Genomic DNA, 18,771 nt, shown 5'->3' on the forward strand with positions numbered 1-18,771 from the left:
CAAACACAACAGTGACAAGACATATATATCACAAAATGACCTGATGAAGTCTTAAACACCACCCTACCAGACACAAATTTGAATCCTCACTCCAAAGACATGTACAATTTACTTTTTTTTTTTGTAAGATTTGAATATCACCCATCACTGCAACACTACAAACACTAAGCCAGCAAACCTCAAAACTCTTCAAGCTCATGATGCAACAACCATGATGAAGACACTGAACACTTACTACTCAACTGCCCTATCATTTCCCCACATATTACACACACACAATATCACCACACTTTATGATCTGTGGTCCTGCCCAGTGGATGTGTCCAGCTTCTCATGTGCTGCAGGAGCCCCAAGGCATATTGAAGGGATTAAGGGCAAAGGCGAAGGTTGGTATGATTCAGGGCAACATGAACTGGTAAAAGGAGTATGAATGACATGTATGACGGCTCCACATAAGAAAGGATGTGAAGATGACATTTCTTTCTTTCTACTAAGCTTTTGTTCCTCTGTGCTTTTATTTCACTCATAGGTATAGCACATTGCATAAATAATAGGAAATCACTTGAACTATCACACCTTTTACAGTAACATTCAGTATGAAGGAGGCTGGCTGGCAAGCATGGGGAGGATAGTGAAGAATGTTTCTCTTTCTTTATAATGTACACTCCACTCTTACTTCATAAACAGTCATACTTCATCCATACTATGCTTTCATAAACAGACAAAGAAATGGTGATGAATAACAAAAATACATTTAGACACATTACACCTTTCACACTATAAATAAGTGTTAGGAGGTGTTACTGGACTACCCTGCATTTGCAGTTACACCTTGGGTGAGAAGTCACCTTCAGTGAGGCTGTATTATCATCCTTGGATGAAAATGAGTAGTCTAATCAAGGAACGTTTTGCTCCAGAGGAGTACATCATTTTCTTGCTTCTGATTTGAGTGCAGACTCAAATATACAGAAGCCTTATAAAAGGGATCCTAGGGCTGTATAGTCCAATTAAGTGTGAGAATATCAATTGACTGGCATGTGTGAAGACAATGGCAATATTCTTTCCTAGGAAAATATTCTAGCTTTTCCCCTACTATCTGTTATCAAAGTTCTCCATTAAATAACTTCATGGTCACATGAAGAGGAAAGCAGGTGTTTTCTCTATTTCTTACATGTGCACTAAATGAGTGGAAATGCGTTCCATGCAGGCCTCCCTCTTTCTTACATAATCACACTAAAATCACTAAGTTATGCACATCTCATTTCTCCTATCAGTCTCTTCACTTAAGTCATCCATATCTTCTGCAGGATCAACACAAATGTATGGCATGCATTTACCATGGCAGTTACAAGGGTACTTGAGTAAGACTTGGGACTGTTGAACTGGTGACTTGAACCTTTTACACCCTCCATGTTAGGAGTGATGGTCTTGATTCCTCTCTTTTTCAGAACCAAGCTACTGGGGTAAGCCTTATTCTTCCTGCATATACCATCCCCTATCCTTCAATTTTTCAAATATTTGTCTTTACGCTTATCACCCATTCTTTCTAGCCTGAGGTCTCCATGAACTCAATTATGGGTAAATACATTCAGTATCTAACACTGTGGTGCAATGAATTAACTGCAGTTCTTACTGCTGCTGTTAACAAGAGGAAGAACTCAAAAAGTAGAAGAATAGTAACCTATCCTGGCCCTAACTCTCGTGGTAGCATTCATTCTTTCTCTGTTCATTTCACAAATATTTGCAGTCTCTATTGGTCTTTCTTGTTATGAAACACCTAGCTTGAAATTCTACAATCTGATATCTCTAACACACCCAGGTATCCAGAAAATGATGTTTCCAATAATTCTTTTCATATCTCTAACTATTATTTACATCCACAGTTCCATTTCAGAGCAGGAATTTATGCCTTCTCCAAAACTAACATGCTTGTTGTATGCCTCATGAAACTTGAATCTCCAAACTCTTATTTCAACTGGCTTAAAATTTCATTATCAATTACCTTCTGCTCTTCTAACTAAAAACTTGACGATATTCAAGTTTCTAAATCTCTGTGAAAGTATCGACATCTCACCACTGGAGGTACTATGCATAAAAATACAACAAAAGCAGCTGAAATCCTCTCACACAGTTGCTAGAGTAAGGAGAGGAAACGAAGCTCTCAAGTTCATTTGTATTGATCAGATAAAATCATTTATGCTCCACACTGCTGTGACAAACATCCCAACACTGCTTTTCATCCCTAAACCCTTATGCTCAATTAAAACGACTGGTTCATCAAATTAAACTTGTGTAGATACTTCATTGTTCTGCTTCCTCTGTCTAATGCCTCCTCTTAGAGTGAACTGTGGCAATGGATATTACTGACTCACCTATAATATTTTTCTTATATTTTGTTTGAAAAACGTTTCCACTCCTCAGGCAATGATTTTGTCCTTGCTGTACATACAGCAGAGGTTAACAATAGAGGAATGGAGTCATACATCCTATCTTCTTTGGTGACTATCAATTCATCTAGTAACTCTTGTTCTGAGACATTTCAGGCAGGAGACCAGATAATTTTGGCTTGGAAAAAAACTCTTCTATGGTTAACACTCATAAAGTGTCCAACCCTGCCTACAATTGAAAGAAATGTCATATCCTCTCTTCTTCCACAGATAATTCTCTCAAGTCCTCGGTCAAAATTTTCTCTGTAGTAATGAGTTCTGTCTACCACCTATTTCTTCTCACTTCCACAATAGCATTACTACTCCTGTATCTCAAGCTCATAGCAATACTCTTTTCTAAATGATCTTTTTCCCCAAATCCACTTTGAATGACTGAAATCTCATGACTTCCTGATGCATCTCTTACTCGTTCACATCCCTTCTTTCTGAACAGTCCAACATTCACTCCTGTTTTTGGACAAAAACAGGGAAGATGAAATGGATGTCTTTCCTCCTCATGATATGAAAGAAACTGCCTCTAAAAGAATACATATGCTTGGTTAGCAATTTCGGTTTTGCCCAAAAAGCAAAAGTTTTCCTTCATCTTGAAAATGTAAATTGGTCAAATGCATCTAAATGATGTCTTCATCCTTCCAACAATTGTCCTATTTCTTTTAATTCTAATATCTCCATAGTCATGTAATCTCTCCTCACTTTCCATTTCATTAAGCATTGTGAATCTCAGTCTTCCTTCTGATTAAAAGTGTAGTTTTCACAGGACAAGGTCCAGGAATGATAGTCTCCCGTGCTACTAATATCCAATCTTCATCTATGAGAGAACTAGGTAAATCCCATATTGTAGCCCTCATTGACTTGAAATATTCTGATAGAATATGGCACAAGAATCTGATACCTAAACCCCCCTCCTATGAACTTTGCCCTTATCTTATTTTCTTATTTCTCTCTGGTTGATTCATTTCTAAAACTGTTAACGAGCCAACCTCTCTTCCTTTCCCTTTCAAAAGTGGTGTTCCTCAAGATTCATCTAGTGTCCCCTCTTCATCTTTTTTATTGATTACCTTCTTCCTTCAACAAGGAAGAGTTTATTCATGCACTGGTGACTTAATGCTAATTCTTCTTTGAAATTTGCTCCTTCTTCTCTTGTTTCATTAATTAATGCCTTGGCCAGTCTCAACTACTTTTGTAAATTCAGATTTGAAGAGTTTTCCAGTCTCATATTTTTTGAAGAAATGTTTCTTATTTGAGAGTCAAGCATATCCATCAGTTGGTAAATAATTCAATAAACCTGGCAAAATTAAAAGGGGTAGTTACTGAGTAACCTATCAAGGGAATGTCATATCTTTCCTATCCATTCTGATAAACATAAAGCATATCAGTCAAAAAACATAGAAAAAAATATCTCCACTCCACAACATCATAGCTAAAAGCTGAGTCATCAAAATATGATGTCATACCTTGAATCTGAAGGCCATTATCTTGAGCACAAACTCAAGAGCAAAGACAGCAGTGAAGATGAGGTTTAGAATGTCAAGGGCATGAGTGTAGGTCTCTGGTTCCCCTCGAAACTTCATCGCCAAGGAGATGGTGTTGAGCATGATGAGGACAAAGATGGCATACTCAAATGGTTGTGACGTGACGAACCACCAGATTTTGTACTGAAACCGGTTTTTTGGGATATATCGTCTTACCGGTTTTGCTTTGAGAGCAAATTCTATGCAGTTTCTCTGTGTGATAAAGAAATTAATATGTAACATAGCATTCTTATTCAATGGGCACATAATATCCATATACATTAACCTTACATAAAACCTGTTATGTGTACAGAGGTAAACCCTTGGAGACTTGGCAGCTCCCTGTGTTTCTACGTAAAAAAAAGTTTGTGTAGATCATCCAGTTGAGGTGAGGGAGGCGGGTGGAGGAAAGGTGGTGTATGGGGAAGGATTAGCAAGGAGGTTAGGAAGCCCTGTGAGTTACTCCAATGATGACATATCAATGTCTCTGAAAAAAGTACATGTAAAATGAAAGAAACATAACATGTGAGCTACTGTAACACCATGACTTGTAGGCCATGGTTTAGCCATAAAGTAATCACTCAGGATAGGGATGGTGGGGTGGATAAATGGGGGTGAGGTAAAAAATTCTCACTGGAGAAGAGCTTCAGGCAGTAATTCCTGTTTCTTTGATATTTTGGAGAGGCTACAGCCAATGAAACTTATCATGTACAAGTATGAGTGAGAATAGAATTCAAAGAGGTCACTGAGCAGTACAATTAGATCTTCAGTTTGAGTGTGCCAGATTTTGTTTAAATAGGGTTGGGGAGTGGAACGTAGCCAACTTCTGTGATGATTATCTTTTCTTTCTTTTATTTTTCTCCTTTTAAGGAAACCCAGTTTATAATAACAAGAGTAGTAAGTCAATGTGGAAAAGTGCAGCTTTGACTTGCTAAAGGGGAGTTAAATCTTTAATGTAATACAAAAGGCATCACTCTTTGTCAGTTACAGGTCTAAGTTCTCAAGTTTCTAGGTTATTTTCCTCTATTAAACTTCATGACTGTTACTAGTGTTACTTTGGAGGATAATCTAAGACCTCTCACTCTGCCTGAGCCATGAAAGGCTGGTTTGCACTCAAATACAGAAATGTACTAACACCAGTCAAATCCAGATTTGCAGAGATACTTAAGACAAAATCACCAAAGAATAAGTATTTGGGGACAATATGAAAACCTGTTAAAGAGCAAGAAAATGGTAACACAACTAGATCCACACCTAAAAAACTGAGGACACTTCAAGGATCAAGCAGAGTGCATACTCGCCTCTCTTTCTCTAAAACTCTTGCATTTACCTCCCTATCCATCCTATCTATAAACCAATTAAATAACCATGGGGACATCACACACCCCAGCTGCAGACCAACCTTCACTGGCAACCAGTCACTCTCCCATCTTCCTCCTCGTACACATGTCTTCTTACATCCTTGATAAAAACTTTTCACTGCTTCTATCACCTTGCCTCCTACCCCATATACTCTTAAGACCTTCCACATCTCTATCAACCCTATTATATGCCTTCTCCAGATGCTTATACAAATCCATCTGTTTTTCCAGGTATTTCTCACACATACTTCAAAGCAAACACCTGATCTACACATCCTCTACCACTTCTGAAACCATTCTGCTCTTCCCCAGTCTAATGCTCTGTACATGCCTACACCCTCTCAATCAATACCTTCCAATGCAATTTTCCAGGAATACTCAACAAACTTATGCCTCTGTAGTTTGAACACTCATCTTTACCTCCTTTGCCTTTGTAAAATGGCATTATGTATGCATTCTGCCAATCTTCTAGCACTTCACCATGATTCATACATACATTAAGTATCCTCAACAATCAATCAACAACACACTCACCTCCTTTCTTAATAAAGTTAACCGCAAAACCATCCAAACCCACTGCCTTGCCGGCTTTCATCTTCCGCAAGGCTTTCACCATCTCCTCTCTCTTAACCAAACCATTCTCCCTGATCCTCTTACTTCACACACCACTGTGACCAAAACAGCCTACATCTGCCACTCTATCATCAAACACATTCAGCAAACCTTCAAAATACTCCATCACCACCTGTTATCACTTCCTCCCTTCAATGATGTTCCCATTTGTTCTCTTGTCTTTCGCACATTATTTACCTCCTTCCAAAACATCTTTTTAGTCTCCCTAAAGTTTAATGATACTCTCTCACCCAACTCTCATTTGCCCTCTTTTTCAACCCTTGCACCTTCCTCTTGACCTCCTGCTTCTTTCTCTTATATATCTCCCAGTCATTTGCACTCCTTCCTTGTAAGCAACATCCAAATGCCTCTCTTTTCTCAACAACTTTACTTCCTCATCCCACCAGTCATTACCCTTTCTAATCTGCCCACCTCCCACCTTTCTCATGCCACATGCATCTTTTGCACATGCCATCAATGCTGCCCTAAATACATCCCATTCTTTACCTGCTCCCCTCACACCATTTGCTCTCAGCTTTTGTCATTCTACACTCAGTCTCTGCGAATTCTTCCTCACACAAGTCTCCAATCCAAGTTCACTTACTCTCACCGCTCTCTTCTCCCCAACAATCTCTCTTATTATTTGAAATCCTCTACAAATCTTCACCTTTGCTTCCACAAAGCAGTGATCAGACATCCCTCCAGCAGTCCCTCTCAGCATATCAAAATCCAAAAGTCTCTCTTTTACGCAACTATCAATTAACACGTAATCCAATAATGCCCTTTGGCTATCTCTACTACTCACATACGTATACATGTGTGTCTCTCTTTCTAACCAGGTATTCCCAATTACCAATCATTTTTCAGCACACACATCCACAAGCTCTTCACTGTTTGCATTCACAACACTGAATACCCCACAATTATACACTCCACTGCCACATTACTCACCAAATCTAAATCATCCATCACTATCACCTAGTCTCATGCATCAAAGCTGCTGACACATGCATAAGACAAGAGAACAAACATGAACATCAGTGAAAGGGGCAAAGGGGTATATAATAATACTGGAGTGATGAAGTATGGAGATGGAGTGAGTATTCTGAAGGTTTGTTGAATGTGTTTAATAACAGAGTGGCAGACGTAGGGTGTTTTGGTCGGGATAGTGTGCAAAGTGAGAAAGTCGGTGTGTGTGTGTGTGTGTGTGTGTGTGTGTGTGTGTGTGTGTGTGTGTGTGTGTGTGTGCGCGTGCGTGCGTGCGTGCGTGCGTGCGTGCGTGCGTGCATGTGTGTGTGTGTGTGTGTTTGGTTAAAAGAGAAAAGGTAGTGAAAGCTTTGAGGAAGAAGAAATCCAACAAGGTGGTGGGCTTGGATGGTACTGCAGTAGAATTTATTAAGAAAGGGGGTAACTATGTTGTTGATTGGTTGGTAAGGATATTCAATGTATGTATGGATCATGGTGGAGTGCCTGTGGATTGGCAGAATGCATGCATAGTGCCATTGTAAAAGAGAAAAGGTAGTGAAAGCTTTGATGAAGAAGAAATGCAACAAGGTGGTGGGCTTGGATGGTACTGCAGTAGAATTTATTAAGAAAGGGGGTGACTATGTTGTTGATTGGTTGGTAAGGATATTCAACGTATGTATGGATCATGGTGAAGTACCTGTGGATTGGCAGAATGCATGCATAGTGCCATTGCACAAACACAAAGGGGATAAAGGTGAGTGTTCAAACTATGGGAGCATAAGTTTGTTGAGTATTCCTGGGAAATCATACAGGAGGGAACTGATTAAGAGGGTATAGGCATATACAGTGCATTAGACTGGGGAAGAGCAGTGTGGTTTTTGAAGTGTTAGAGGTGTGGATCAGGGGGGGGGGATGGTTTGGTCAAAAGAGAAAAGGTAGTGAAAGCTTTGAGGAAAAAGAAATCCAACAAGGTGGTGGGCTTGGATGGTACAGCAGTAGAATTTATTAAGAAAGGGGGTGACTATGTTGTTGATTGGTTGGTAAGGATATTCAATGTATGTATGGATCATGGTGAAGTACCTGTGGATTGGCAAAATGCATGCATAGTGCATTCTGCCATATATATATATATCCCTGGCGATATGGGAGAAAGAACACTTCCCACATATTCCCTCCTCCCCTTCCATCTTTAATTTTCCAAAAGAAGGTACAGAGAAGCGGGCCAATTGAGGATATTTCCTCTAAGGCTCAGTCCTCTGATCTTAGCGCTACCTCCCTAATGCGGAAAATGGCAAATATGTATGGAAAAAAATAATTATTTTATTTATTTATTTTGCTTTGTCGCTGTCTCCCGCGTTTGCGAGGTAGCGCAAGGAAACAGACGAAAGAAATGGCCCAACCCACCCCCATACACATGTATATACATACACGTCCACACACGCAAAAATACATACCTATACATCTCAATGTACTCATATATACACACACACAGACACATACATATATACCCATGCACACAATTCACACTGTCTGCCTTTATTCATTTCCATCGCCACCCCACCACACATGGAATACCATCCCCCTCCCCCCTCATGTGTGCGAGGTAGCGCTAGGAAAAGACAACAAAGGCCCCATTCCTTCACACTCAGTCTCTAGCTGTCATGCAATAATGCCCGAAACCACAGCTCCCTTTCCACATCCAGGCCCCACACTACTTTCCATGGTTTACCCCAGACGCTTCACATGCCCTGATTCAATCCACTGACAGCATGTCAACCCCGGTATACCACATCGATCCAATTCACTCTATTCCTTGCCCGCCTTTCACCTTCCTGCATGTTCAGGCCCCGATCACTCAAAATCTTTTTCACTCCATCTTTCCACCTCCAATTTGGTCTCCCACTTCTCCTCGTTCCCTCCACCTCTGACACATATATCCTCTTGGTCAATCTTTCCTCACTCATTCTCTCCATGTGCCCAAACCATTTCAAAACACCCTCTTCTGCTCTCTCAACCACACATCTCTCTTACCTTTTCATTATTTACTCAATCAAACCACCTTACACCACATATTGTCCTCAAACATCTCATTTTCAGCACATCCACCCTCCTCCGCACAACTCTATCTATAGCCCACACATTGCAGCCATATAACATTGTTGGAGCCACTATTCCTTCAAACATACCCATTTTTGCTTTCCGAGATAATGTTCTCGACTTTCACACATTTTTCAACTCTCCCAGAACTTTCGCCCCCCTCCCCCACCCTATGACTCACTTCTGCTTCCTTGGTTCCATCCGCTGCCAAATCCACTCCCAGATATCTAAAACACTTCACTTCCTCCACCTTTTCTCCATTTAAACTTACCTTCCAGTTGAGTTGTCCCTCAACCCTACTCTTATTCACATTTACTCTCAGCATTTTTCTTTCTCACACTTTACCAAACTCAGTCATCAGCTTCTGTAGTTTCTCACCCGAATCAGCCACCAGCAATGTATCATCAGTGAACAGCAACTGACTCACTTCCCAAGCTCTCATCCACAACAGACAGCATACTTGCCCCTCTTTCCAAAACTCTTGCATTCACCTCCCGAACAACCCCATCCATAAACAAATTAAACAACCATGGAGACATCACACACCCCTGCCACAAACCAACATTCACTGAGACCCAATCACTTTCCTCTCTTCCTACATGTACTCATGCCTTACATCCTCGATAAAAACTTTTCAATGCTTCTAACAACTTGTCCCCACACCATATATTCTTAATACCTTCCACAGAGCATCTCTATCAACTCTATCATACGTCTTCTCCAGATCCATAAATGCTACATACAAATCCATTTGCTTTTCTAAGTATTTCTCACATACATTTTTCAAAGCACACAATTGATCCAAACATCCTCTACCACTTCTGAAACCACACTGCTCTTCCCCAATCTGATGCTCTGTACATGCCTTCACTCTCTCAATCAATACCCTCCCATATAATTTACCAGGAATACTCATCAAACTTATACCTCTGTAATTTGAGCACTCACTCTTATCCAGTTTGCCTTTGTACAATGGCACTATGCAGGCATTCCACCGATTCTTAGGCACCTCACCATGAATCATACATACATTAAATAACCTTACCAACCAGTCAACAATACAGTAACCACCTTTTTTAATGAATTTCACTGCAATACCATCCACACCCGCTGCCTTGCTGGCTTTCATCTTCCACAAAGCTTTTACTTCCTCTTCTCTGTTTACCAAATCATTCTCCCTAACCCTCTCAGTCTGGACACCACCTCAACCAAAACACTCTATATCTGCCACTCTATCATCAAACACATTCAACAAACCTTCAAAATACTCACTCCATCTCCTTCTCACATCACCACTACTTGTTATCACCTCCCCATTAGCCCCCTTCACTGAAGTTCCCATTTGTTCCCTTGTCTTATGCACTTTATTTACCTCCTTCCAAAACATCTTTTTATTCTCCCTAAAATTTAATGAGACTCTCACACCCCAACTCTCATTTGCCCTCTTTTTCACCTCTTGCACCTTTCTCTTGACCTCCTGTCTCTTTCTTTTATACATCTCCCACTCATTTGCATTCCTTCCCTGCAAAAATCATCCAAATGCCTCTCTCTTCTCTTTCACTAATAATCTTACTTCTTCATCCCACCACTCACTACCCTTTCTAATCTGCCCACCTCCCACCCTTCTCATGCCACAAGCTTCTTTTGCGCAAGCCATCACTGCTTCCCTAAATACATCCCATTCCTCCCCCACTCCCCTTACCTTCTTTGTTCTCACCTTTTTCCATTCTGTCTCCGTCTATCCTGGTACTTCCTCACACAAGTCTCCTTCCCAAGCTCACTTACTCTCACCACTCTCTTCACCTCAACATTCTCTCTTCTTTTCTGAAAACCTCTACAAATCTTCACCTTTGCCTCCACAAGATAATGATCAGACGTCCCTCCAGTTGCACCTCTCAGCACATTAACACCCAAAAGTCTCTCTTTCGCATGCCTATCAATTAACACGTAATCCAATAACGCTCTCTGACCGTCTCTCCTACTTACATACGTATACTTATGTATATTTCTTTTTCTAAACCAGGTATTCCCAGTAACCAGTCTTTTTTCAGCACATAAATCTACAGGCTCTTCACCATTTCAATTTACAACACTGGACACCCCATGTATACCAATTATTCCCTCAACTGCCACATTACTCACCTTTGCATTCAAATCACCCATCACTGTAACCCGGTCTCGTGCATCAAAACTACTAACACACTCACTCCGCTGCTCCCAAAACACTTGCCTCTCATGATCTTTCTTCTCATGCCCAGTGCATATGCACCAATAATCACCCGTCTCTCTCCATCCACTTTCAGTTTTACCCATATCAATCTAGAGTTTACTTTCTTACACTCTATCACATACTCCCACCACTCCTGTTTCAGTAGCGCTACTCCTTCCCTTGCTCTTGTCCTCTCACTAACCCCTGACTTTATTCCCAAGACATTCCCAAACCACTCCTCCCCTTTCCCCTGGAGCTTTGTTTCACTCAGAGCAAAAACATCCAGGATCCTTTCCTCAAACATACTACCTATCCCTCCTTTTTTCTCATCTTGGTTACATCCACACACATTTAGACACCCCAATCAGAGCCTTCAAGGAGGATGAGCACTCCCCATGTGACTCCTTCTTCTGTTTCCCCTTTTAAAAAGTTAAAATATAAGGAGGGGAGGGTTTCCAGCCCCCTGTTCCCGTCCCCTTTAGTCGCCTTCTACGACATGTGAGGAATGCGTGGGAAGTATTCTTTCTCCCCTATCTCAGGGATATATATATATATATACATATATATATATATATATATATATATATATATATATATATATATATATATATATATATATATATTTTTTTTTTTTTTTTTCTTTTTTTTTTCAAACTATTCGCCATTTCTCGCATTAGCGAGGTAGCGTTAAGAACAGAGGACTGGGCCCTTTTTCGGAATATCCTCACCTGGCCCCCTCTGTTCCTTCTTTTGGAAAATTAAAAAAAAAACGAGAGGGGAGGATTTCCAGCCCCCCGCTCCCTCCCCTTTTAGTCGCCTTCTACGACACGCAGGGAATACGTGGGAAGTATTCTTACTCCCCTATCCCCATATATATATATATATATATATATATATATATATATATATATATATATATATATATATATATATGGGAATGAATAAAGGCAGACAGTGTGAATTGTGTGCATGTGTATAAATGTATGTGTCTGTGTGTGTATATATATGTGTACATTGAGATGTATGGGTATGTATATTTGCGGGTGTGGACGTGTATGTATATACATGTGTATGGGGGTGGGTTGGGCCATTTCTTTCGTCTGTTTCCTTGCGCTACCTCGCAAACGCGGGAGACAGCGACAAAGCAAAAAAATATATTTTTTTTTGCTTTGTCGCTGTCTCCCGTGTTTGCGAGGTAGCGCAAGGAAACAGACGAAAGAAATGGCCCAACCCACCCCCATACATATGTATATACATACATGTCCACACATGCAAATATACATACCTACACAGCTTTCCATGGTTTACCCCAGACGCTTCACATGCCCTGATTCAATCCACTGACAGCACGTCAGCCCCGGTATACCACATCGATCCAATTCGCTCTATTCCTTGCCCTCCTTTCACCCTCCTGCATGTTCAGGCCCTAATCACACAAAATCTTTTTCACTCCATCTTTCCACCTCCAATTTGGTCTCCCACTTCTCGTTCCCTCCACCTCCGACACATATATCCTCTTGGTCAATCTTTCCTCACTCATTCTCTCCATGTGCCCAAACCATTTCAAAACATCCTCTTCTGCTCTCTCAACCACGCTCTTTTTATTTCCACACATCTCTCTTACCCTTACGTTACTTACTCGATCAAACTACCTCACACCACACATTGTCCTCAAACATCTCATTTCCAGCACATCCATCCTCCTGCGCACAACTCTATCCATAGCCCACGCCTCGCAACCACACAACATTGTTGGAACCACTATTCCTTCAAACATACCCATTTTTGCTTTCCGAGATAATGTTCTCGACTTCCACACATTCTTCAAGGCTCCCAGAATTTTCGCCCCCTCCCCCACCCTATGATCCACTTCTGCTTCCATGGTTCCATCCGCTGCCAGATCCACTCCAAGATATCTAAAACACTTTAATTCCTCCAGTTTTTCTCCATTTAAACTTACCTCCCAATTGACTTGACCCTCAACCCTACTGTACCTAATAACCTTGCTCTTATTCACATTTACTCTTAACTTTCTTCTTTCACACACTTTACCAAACTCAGTCACCAGCTTCTGCAGTTTCTCACATGAATCAGCCACCAGCGCTGTATCATCAGTGAACAACAACTGACTCGCTTCCCAAGCTCTCTCATCCCCAACAGACTTCATACTTGCCCCTCTTTCCAAAACTCTTACATTCACCTCCCTAACAACCCCATCCATAAACAAATTAAACAACCATGGAGACATCACACACCCCTGCCGCAAACCTACATTCACTGAGAACCAATCACTTTCCTCTCTTCCTACACGTACACATGCCTTACATCCTCGATAAAAACTTTTCACCGCTTCTAACAACTTGCCTCCCACACCATACATTCTTAATACCTTCCACAGAGCATCTCTATCAACTCTATCATATGCCTTCTCCAGATCCATAAATGCTACATACAAATCCATTTGCTTTTCTAAGTATTTCTCACATACATTCTTCAAAGCAAACACCTGATCCACACATCCTCTACCACTTCTGAAACCACACTGCTCTTCCCCAATCTGATGTTCTGTACATGCCTTCACCCTCTCAATCAATACCCTCCCATATAATTTACCAGGAATTCTCAACAAACTTATACCTCTGTAATTTGAGCACTCACTCTTATCCCCTTTGCCTTTGTACAATGGCACTATGCACGCATTCCGCCAATCCTCAGGCACCTCACCATGAGTCATACATACATTAAATAACCTTACCAACCAGTCAACAATACAGTCACCCCCTTTTTTAATAAATTCCACTGCAATACCATCCAAACCTGCTGCCTTGCCGGCTTTCATCTTCCGCAAAGCTTTCACTACCTCTTCTCTGTTTACCAAATCATTTTCCCTAACCCTCTCACTTTGCACACCACCTCGACCAAAACACCCTATATCTGCCACTCTATCATCAAACACATTCAACAAACCTTCAAAATACTCACTCCATCTCCTTCTCACATCACCACTAATTGTTATCACCTCCCCAAATATCCATACACACATATACACATTTACATACACATACACGACATACATATTCATACTTGCTTACCTTCATCCATTCCTGGCATTACCTCTCCCCAAAGGAAACAGCATCACTGCCCCCTGCTTCAGTGTGGTAATGCCAGGAAAATAGACAAAAAAAGGGGCTACATTCATTCACATTCAGTCTAGCTGTCATGTGCACATGCACTGAAACAACAGCTTCCTATCCACATCCAAGCCTCACAGACCTTTCCATGGTTTACCCCAGACATTTCACACGCCCAGGTTCAGTCTATGTTGCAGCATATAAGACATATTCTAAAAAAAATAATCTTCTAAAAGTTATACTGCATCTAAACACTTAGGATCAAGTCTATACTAACTATAGCATTGGTATGTGCCTGAATACCAAGCAAGATCATATGATAAACAGGATCTTACAACTTCTGTGTTTGATTCTAATTTCATGAAGTTCACGAACTTAACAATTAATCAGCACTTCCTAATAAATCTCAGAACAGGACAGGAATAATATGATGTTCCTTACCTCTCTGTCCAGACCTGTTTTAACACAGTAACAATTAAGATATGTTCTATACTCTTCCCTCAACTCACATTTCTCTCTAACTGAAGCATCAAAATATAATATCTATACAAGAATCACTTAAAAAACTCACTCCCTGTACAGCACAGATAGGTAATTACATAGACAGTTTACCTTAATCTGTAATACCCAAAATGCCCTTTGTACACTGCTCCCAGATTTTCTCTTGTAAATCATCATACTGAAACTCTAAAATTGTTGTACAACCATTCACAAAATTTTCATAACACTGTACAGTGCTGCATCTTATCTAACTTCAATGCAAAAACATGGTTTTCCATTCATCACAAAATCAAGTGATTAATAAACAGGTACTTTCTGTATTAGACATCCATCAAAAAGTTCAAAATTTTTAAAAATCTACCAGTGCAAACACTGTGCCATTTACAGAACATTTTACTTGTCTATGCATCTGGATTTAACGAAGCATCAAAAATAAGATATCTATACAAGAATCACTTAAAAACTCCCTCCCTGTACAGCACAAATAGATAATTACATAGACAGTTTATCTCAACCTGTAATACCCAAAATGCCCTTTGTACACTGCTCCCAGATTTTTTCTTGTAAATTATCATACTGAAACTCTAAAATAGTTGTACAACCATTCACAAAATTTTCATACCACTATACAGAGCTGCATCTTATCTAATTTCAATGCAAAAACATGGTTTTCCATTCATCATAAAATCAAGTGATTAATAAACAGGTACTTTCTGTATTAGACATCCATCAAAATGTTTAAAATTTTGAATAATCTACCAGCACAAACACTGTACCATTTACTGAGCATTTTACTTGTCTATGCATCTGGATTTGATGTAAATACTAAAAAAAAAAAAAAAAAATGCGAGGCAGTCATCCTGCACTTTCCTCCACTCTTTGAGTGTAGACTTCAAACTGGATGTGTTGATGCAATATTATAGGAGCTGAAGTCCTACTGATACATGTGAAATAATTCATATATTCAATATGATAATCTTCAACACAGAACAATATATGTCAGAAAATGTGTCCAAAAATATTCCTTGGAAACTTATGTATAGTATAACTTTAAGTCTAATTATGCATGTAATCTGTATATAAAGGAGTCCCTGTAGATTTTCTTGTAATATTATGAATAATTTTTTGTTCTGCTGTAAACAATGGAATGCTTTGATTCATGTTTTAGGAGTTGTATGTTGTATGAGCAACAGTAAAACTTCCCATATTTGTTGGAAATTTATTCCATTCATAGAGAAATAATTCATATAGAAATGATAATATAATGTTCCATATACGTCAAATGAAGAAATATTGAATGCTTATATATGGTTAAATATTTTTCCTTCCAAAATATTCTCAAACAATTTAGGGGTGTGTCAAATACAGCAGAGAGCCTATTGTCACAATTATTTATATATATTCTGCATTGTCGCTGTCTCCCGCATTAGCAAGGTAGCGCAAGGAAACAGACGAAAGAAATGGCCCAGCCCACCCACATACACATGTATATACATACACGTCCACACATGCAAATATACATGCCGACACATATATACACATGTACGTAATTCATACTGTCTGCCTTTATTCATTCCCATCGCCACCTCGCCACACATAGAATAACAACCCCCTCCCCCTTCAGGTGTGCGAGATAGCGCTAGGAAAAGACAACAAAGGCCCCATTCGTTCACACTCAGACTCTAGCTGTCATGTAATAATGCACCGAAACCACAGCTCCCTTTCCACATCCAGGCCCCACAGAATTTTCCATGGTTTACCCCAGACGCTTCACATGCCCTGGTTCAATCCACTGACAGCATGTCGACCCCGGTATACCACATATATATATATATATATATATATATATATATATATATATATATATATATATATATATATATATATATATATATATTTTTTTTTTTTTTTTATACTTTGTCGCTGTCTCCCGCGTTTGCGAGGTAGTGCAAGGAAACAGACGAAAGAAATGGCCCAACCCACCCCCATACACATGTATATACATACGTCCACACACGCAAATATACATACCTACACAGCTTTCCATGGTTTACCCCAGACGCTTCACATGCCTTGATTCAATCCACTGACAGCACGTCAACCCCGGTATACCACATCGCTCCAATTCACTCTATTTCTTGCCCTCCTTTCACCCTTCTGCATGTTCAGGCCCCGATCACACAAAATCTTTTTCACTCCATCTTTCCACCTCCAATTTGGTCTCCCTCTTCTCCTCGTTCCCTCCACCTCCGACACATATATCCTCTTGGTCAATCTTTCCTCACTCATTCTCTCCATGTGCCCAAACCACTTCAAAACACCCTCTTCTGCTCTCTCAACCACGCTCTTTTTATTTCCACACATCTCTCTTACCCTTACGTTACTCACTCGATCAAACCACCTCACACCACACATTGTCCTCAAACATCTCATTTCCAGCACATCCATCCTCCTGCGCACAACTCTATCCATAGCCCACGCCTCGCAACCATACAACATTGTTGGAACCACTATTCCTTCAAACATACCCATTTTTGCTTTCCGAGATAATGTTCTCGACTTCCACACATTCTTCAAGGCCCCCAGAATTTTCGCCCCCTCCCCCACCCTATGATCCACTTCCGCTTCCATGGTTCCATCCGCTGCCAGATCCACTCCCAGATATCTAAAACACTTCACTTCCTCCAGTTTTTCTCCATTCAAACTCACCTCCCAATTGACTTGACCCTCAACCCTACTGTACCTAATAACCTTGCTCTTATTCACATATATATATATATATATATATATATATATATATATATATATATATATATATATATATATATATATCTTTCTTTCTTTTCATACTATTTGCCATTTCCCATATTAGCGAGGTAGCATTAAGAACAGAGGACTGGGCCTTAGAGGGAATATCATCACCTGGCCCACTTCTCTGTTCCTTCTTTTGGAAAAAAAAAAGAAAAAGAGAGGGGAGGATTTCCAGCCACCCGCTCCCTCCCCTTTTAGTCGCCTTCTACGACACGCAGGGAATACGTGGGAAGTATTCTTTCTCCCCTATCCCCAGGGATGTGTATATATATATATATATATATATATATATATATATATATATATATATATATATATATATATATTATTATTATTATTATTATACTTTGTCGCTGTCTCCCGCGTTTGCGAGGTAGCGCAAGGAAACAGACGAAAGAAATGGCCCAACCCCCCCATACACATGTATATACATACGTCCACACACGCAAATATACATACCTACACAGCTTTCCATGGTTTACCCCAGACGTTTCACATGCCTTGATTCAATCCACTGACAGCACGTCAACCCCGGTATACCACATCGCTCCAATTCACTCTATTCCTTGCCCTCCTTTCACCCTCCTGCATGTTCAGGCCCCGATCACACAAAATCTTTTTCACTTCATCTTTCCACCTCCAATTTGGTCTCCCTCTTCTCCTCGTTCCCTCCACCTCCGACACATATATCCTCTTGGTCAATCTTTCCTCACTCATTCTCTCCATGTGCCCAAACCACTTCAAAACACCCTCTTCTGCTCTCTCAACCACGCTCTTTTTATTTCCACACATCTCTCTTACCCTTACGTTACTCACTCGATCAAACACCTCACACCACACATTGTCCTCAAACATCTCATTTCCAGCACATCCATCCTCCTGCGCACAACTCTATCCATAGCCCACGCCTCGCAACCATACAACATTGTTGGAACCACTATTCCTTCAAACATACCCACTTTTGCTTTCCGAGATAATGTTCTCGACTTCCACACATTCTTCAAGGCCCCCAGAAGTGGATCATAGGGTGGGGGAGGGGGCGAAAAATATATATATATATATATATATATATATATATATATATATATATATATAATATATATATATATATATATATATATATTT

At 40.1% G+C, this 18,771-nt stretch overlaps 1 protein-coding gene across 45 annotated transcripts in view; it reads right to left on the minus strand.

Annotated features, from left to right (window-relative positions):
* Window positions 1-18,771, minus strand: part of LOC139767191 (muscle calcium channel subunit alpha-1-like) — a 1,449,841-nt gene that overhangs the window by 243,736 nt on the left and 1,187,334 nt on the right. For all 45 annotated transcript variants that reach the window (XR_011717010.1, XM_071696301.1, XM_071696297.1 and 42 more), the window contains one exon: window positions 3,902-4,171. Coding sequence is in view for 44 of the 45 variants with exons in the window: in XM_071696301.1 (XP_071552402.1) it covers window positions 3,902-4,171 (270 nt within the window). In the remaining variant the exon portion in view is untranslated. The remainder of the gene's footprint in view (window positions 1-3,901; window positions 4,172-18,771) is intronic.

The sequence above is a fragment of the Panulirus ornatus genome, chromosome 59 (assembly GCF_036320965.1).
Source record: "Panulirus ornatus isolate Po-2019 chromosome 59, ASM3632096v1, whole genome shotgun sequence".
NCBI lineage: Eukaryota > Metazoa > Arthropoda > Malacostraca > Decapoda > Palinuridae > Panulirus > Panulirus ornatus.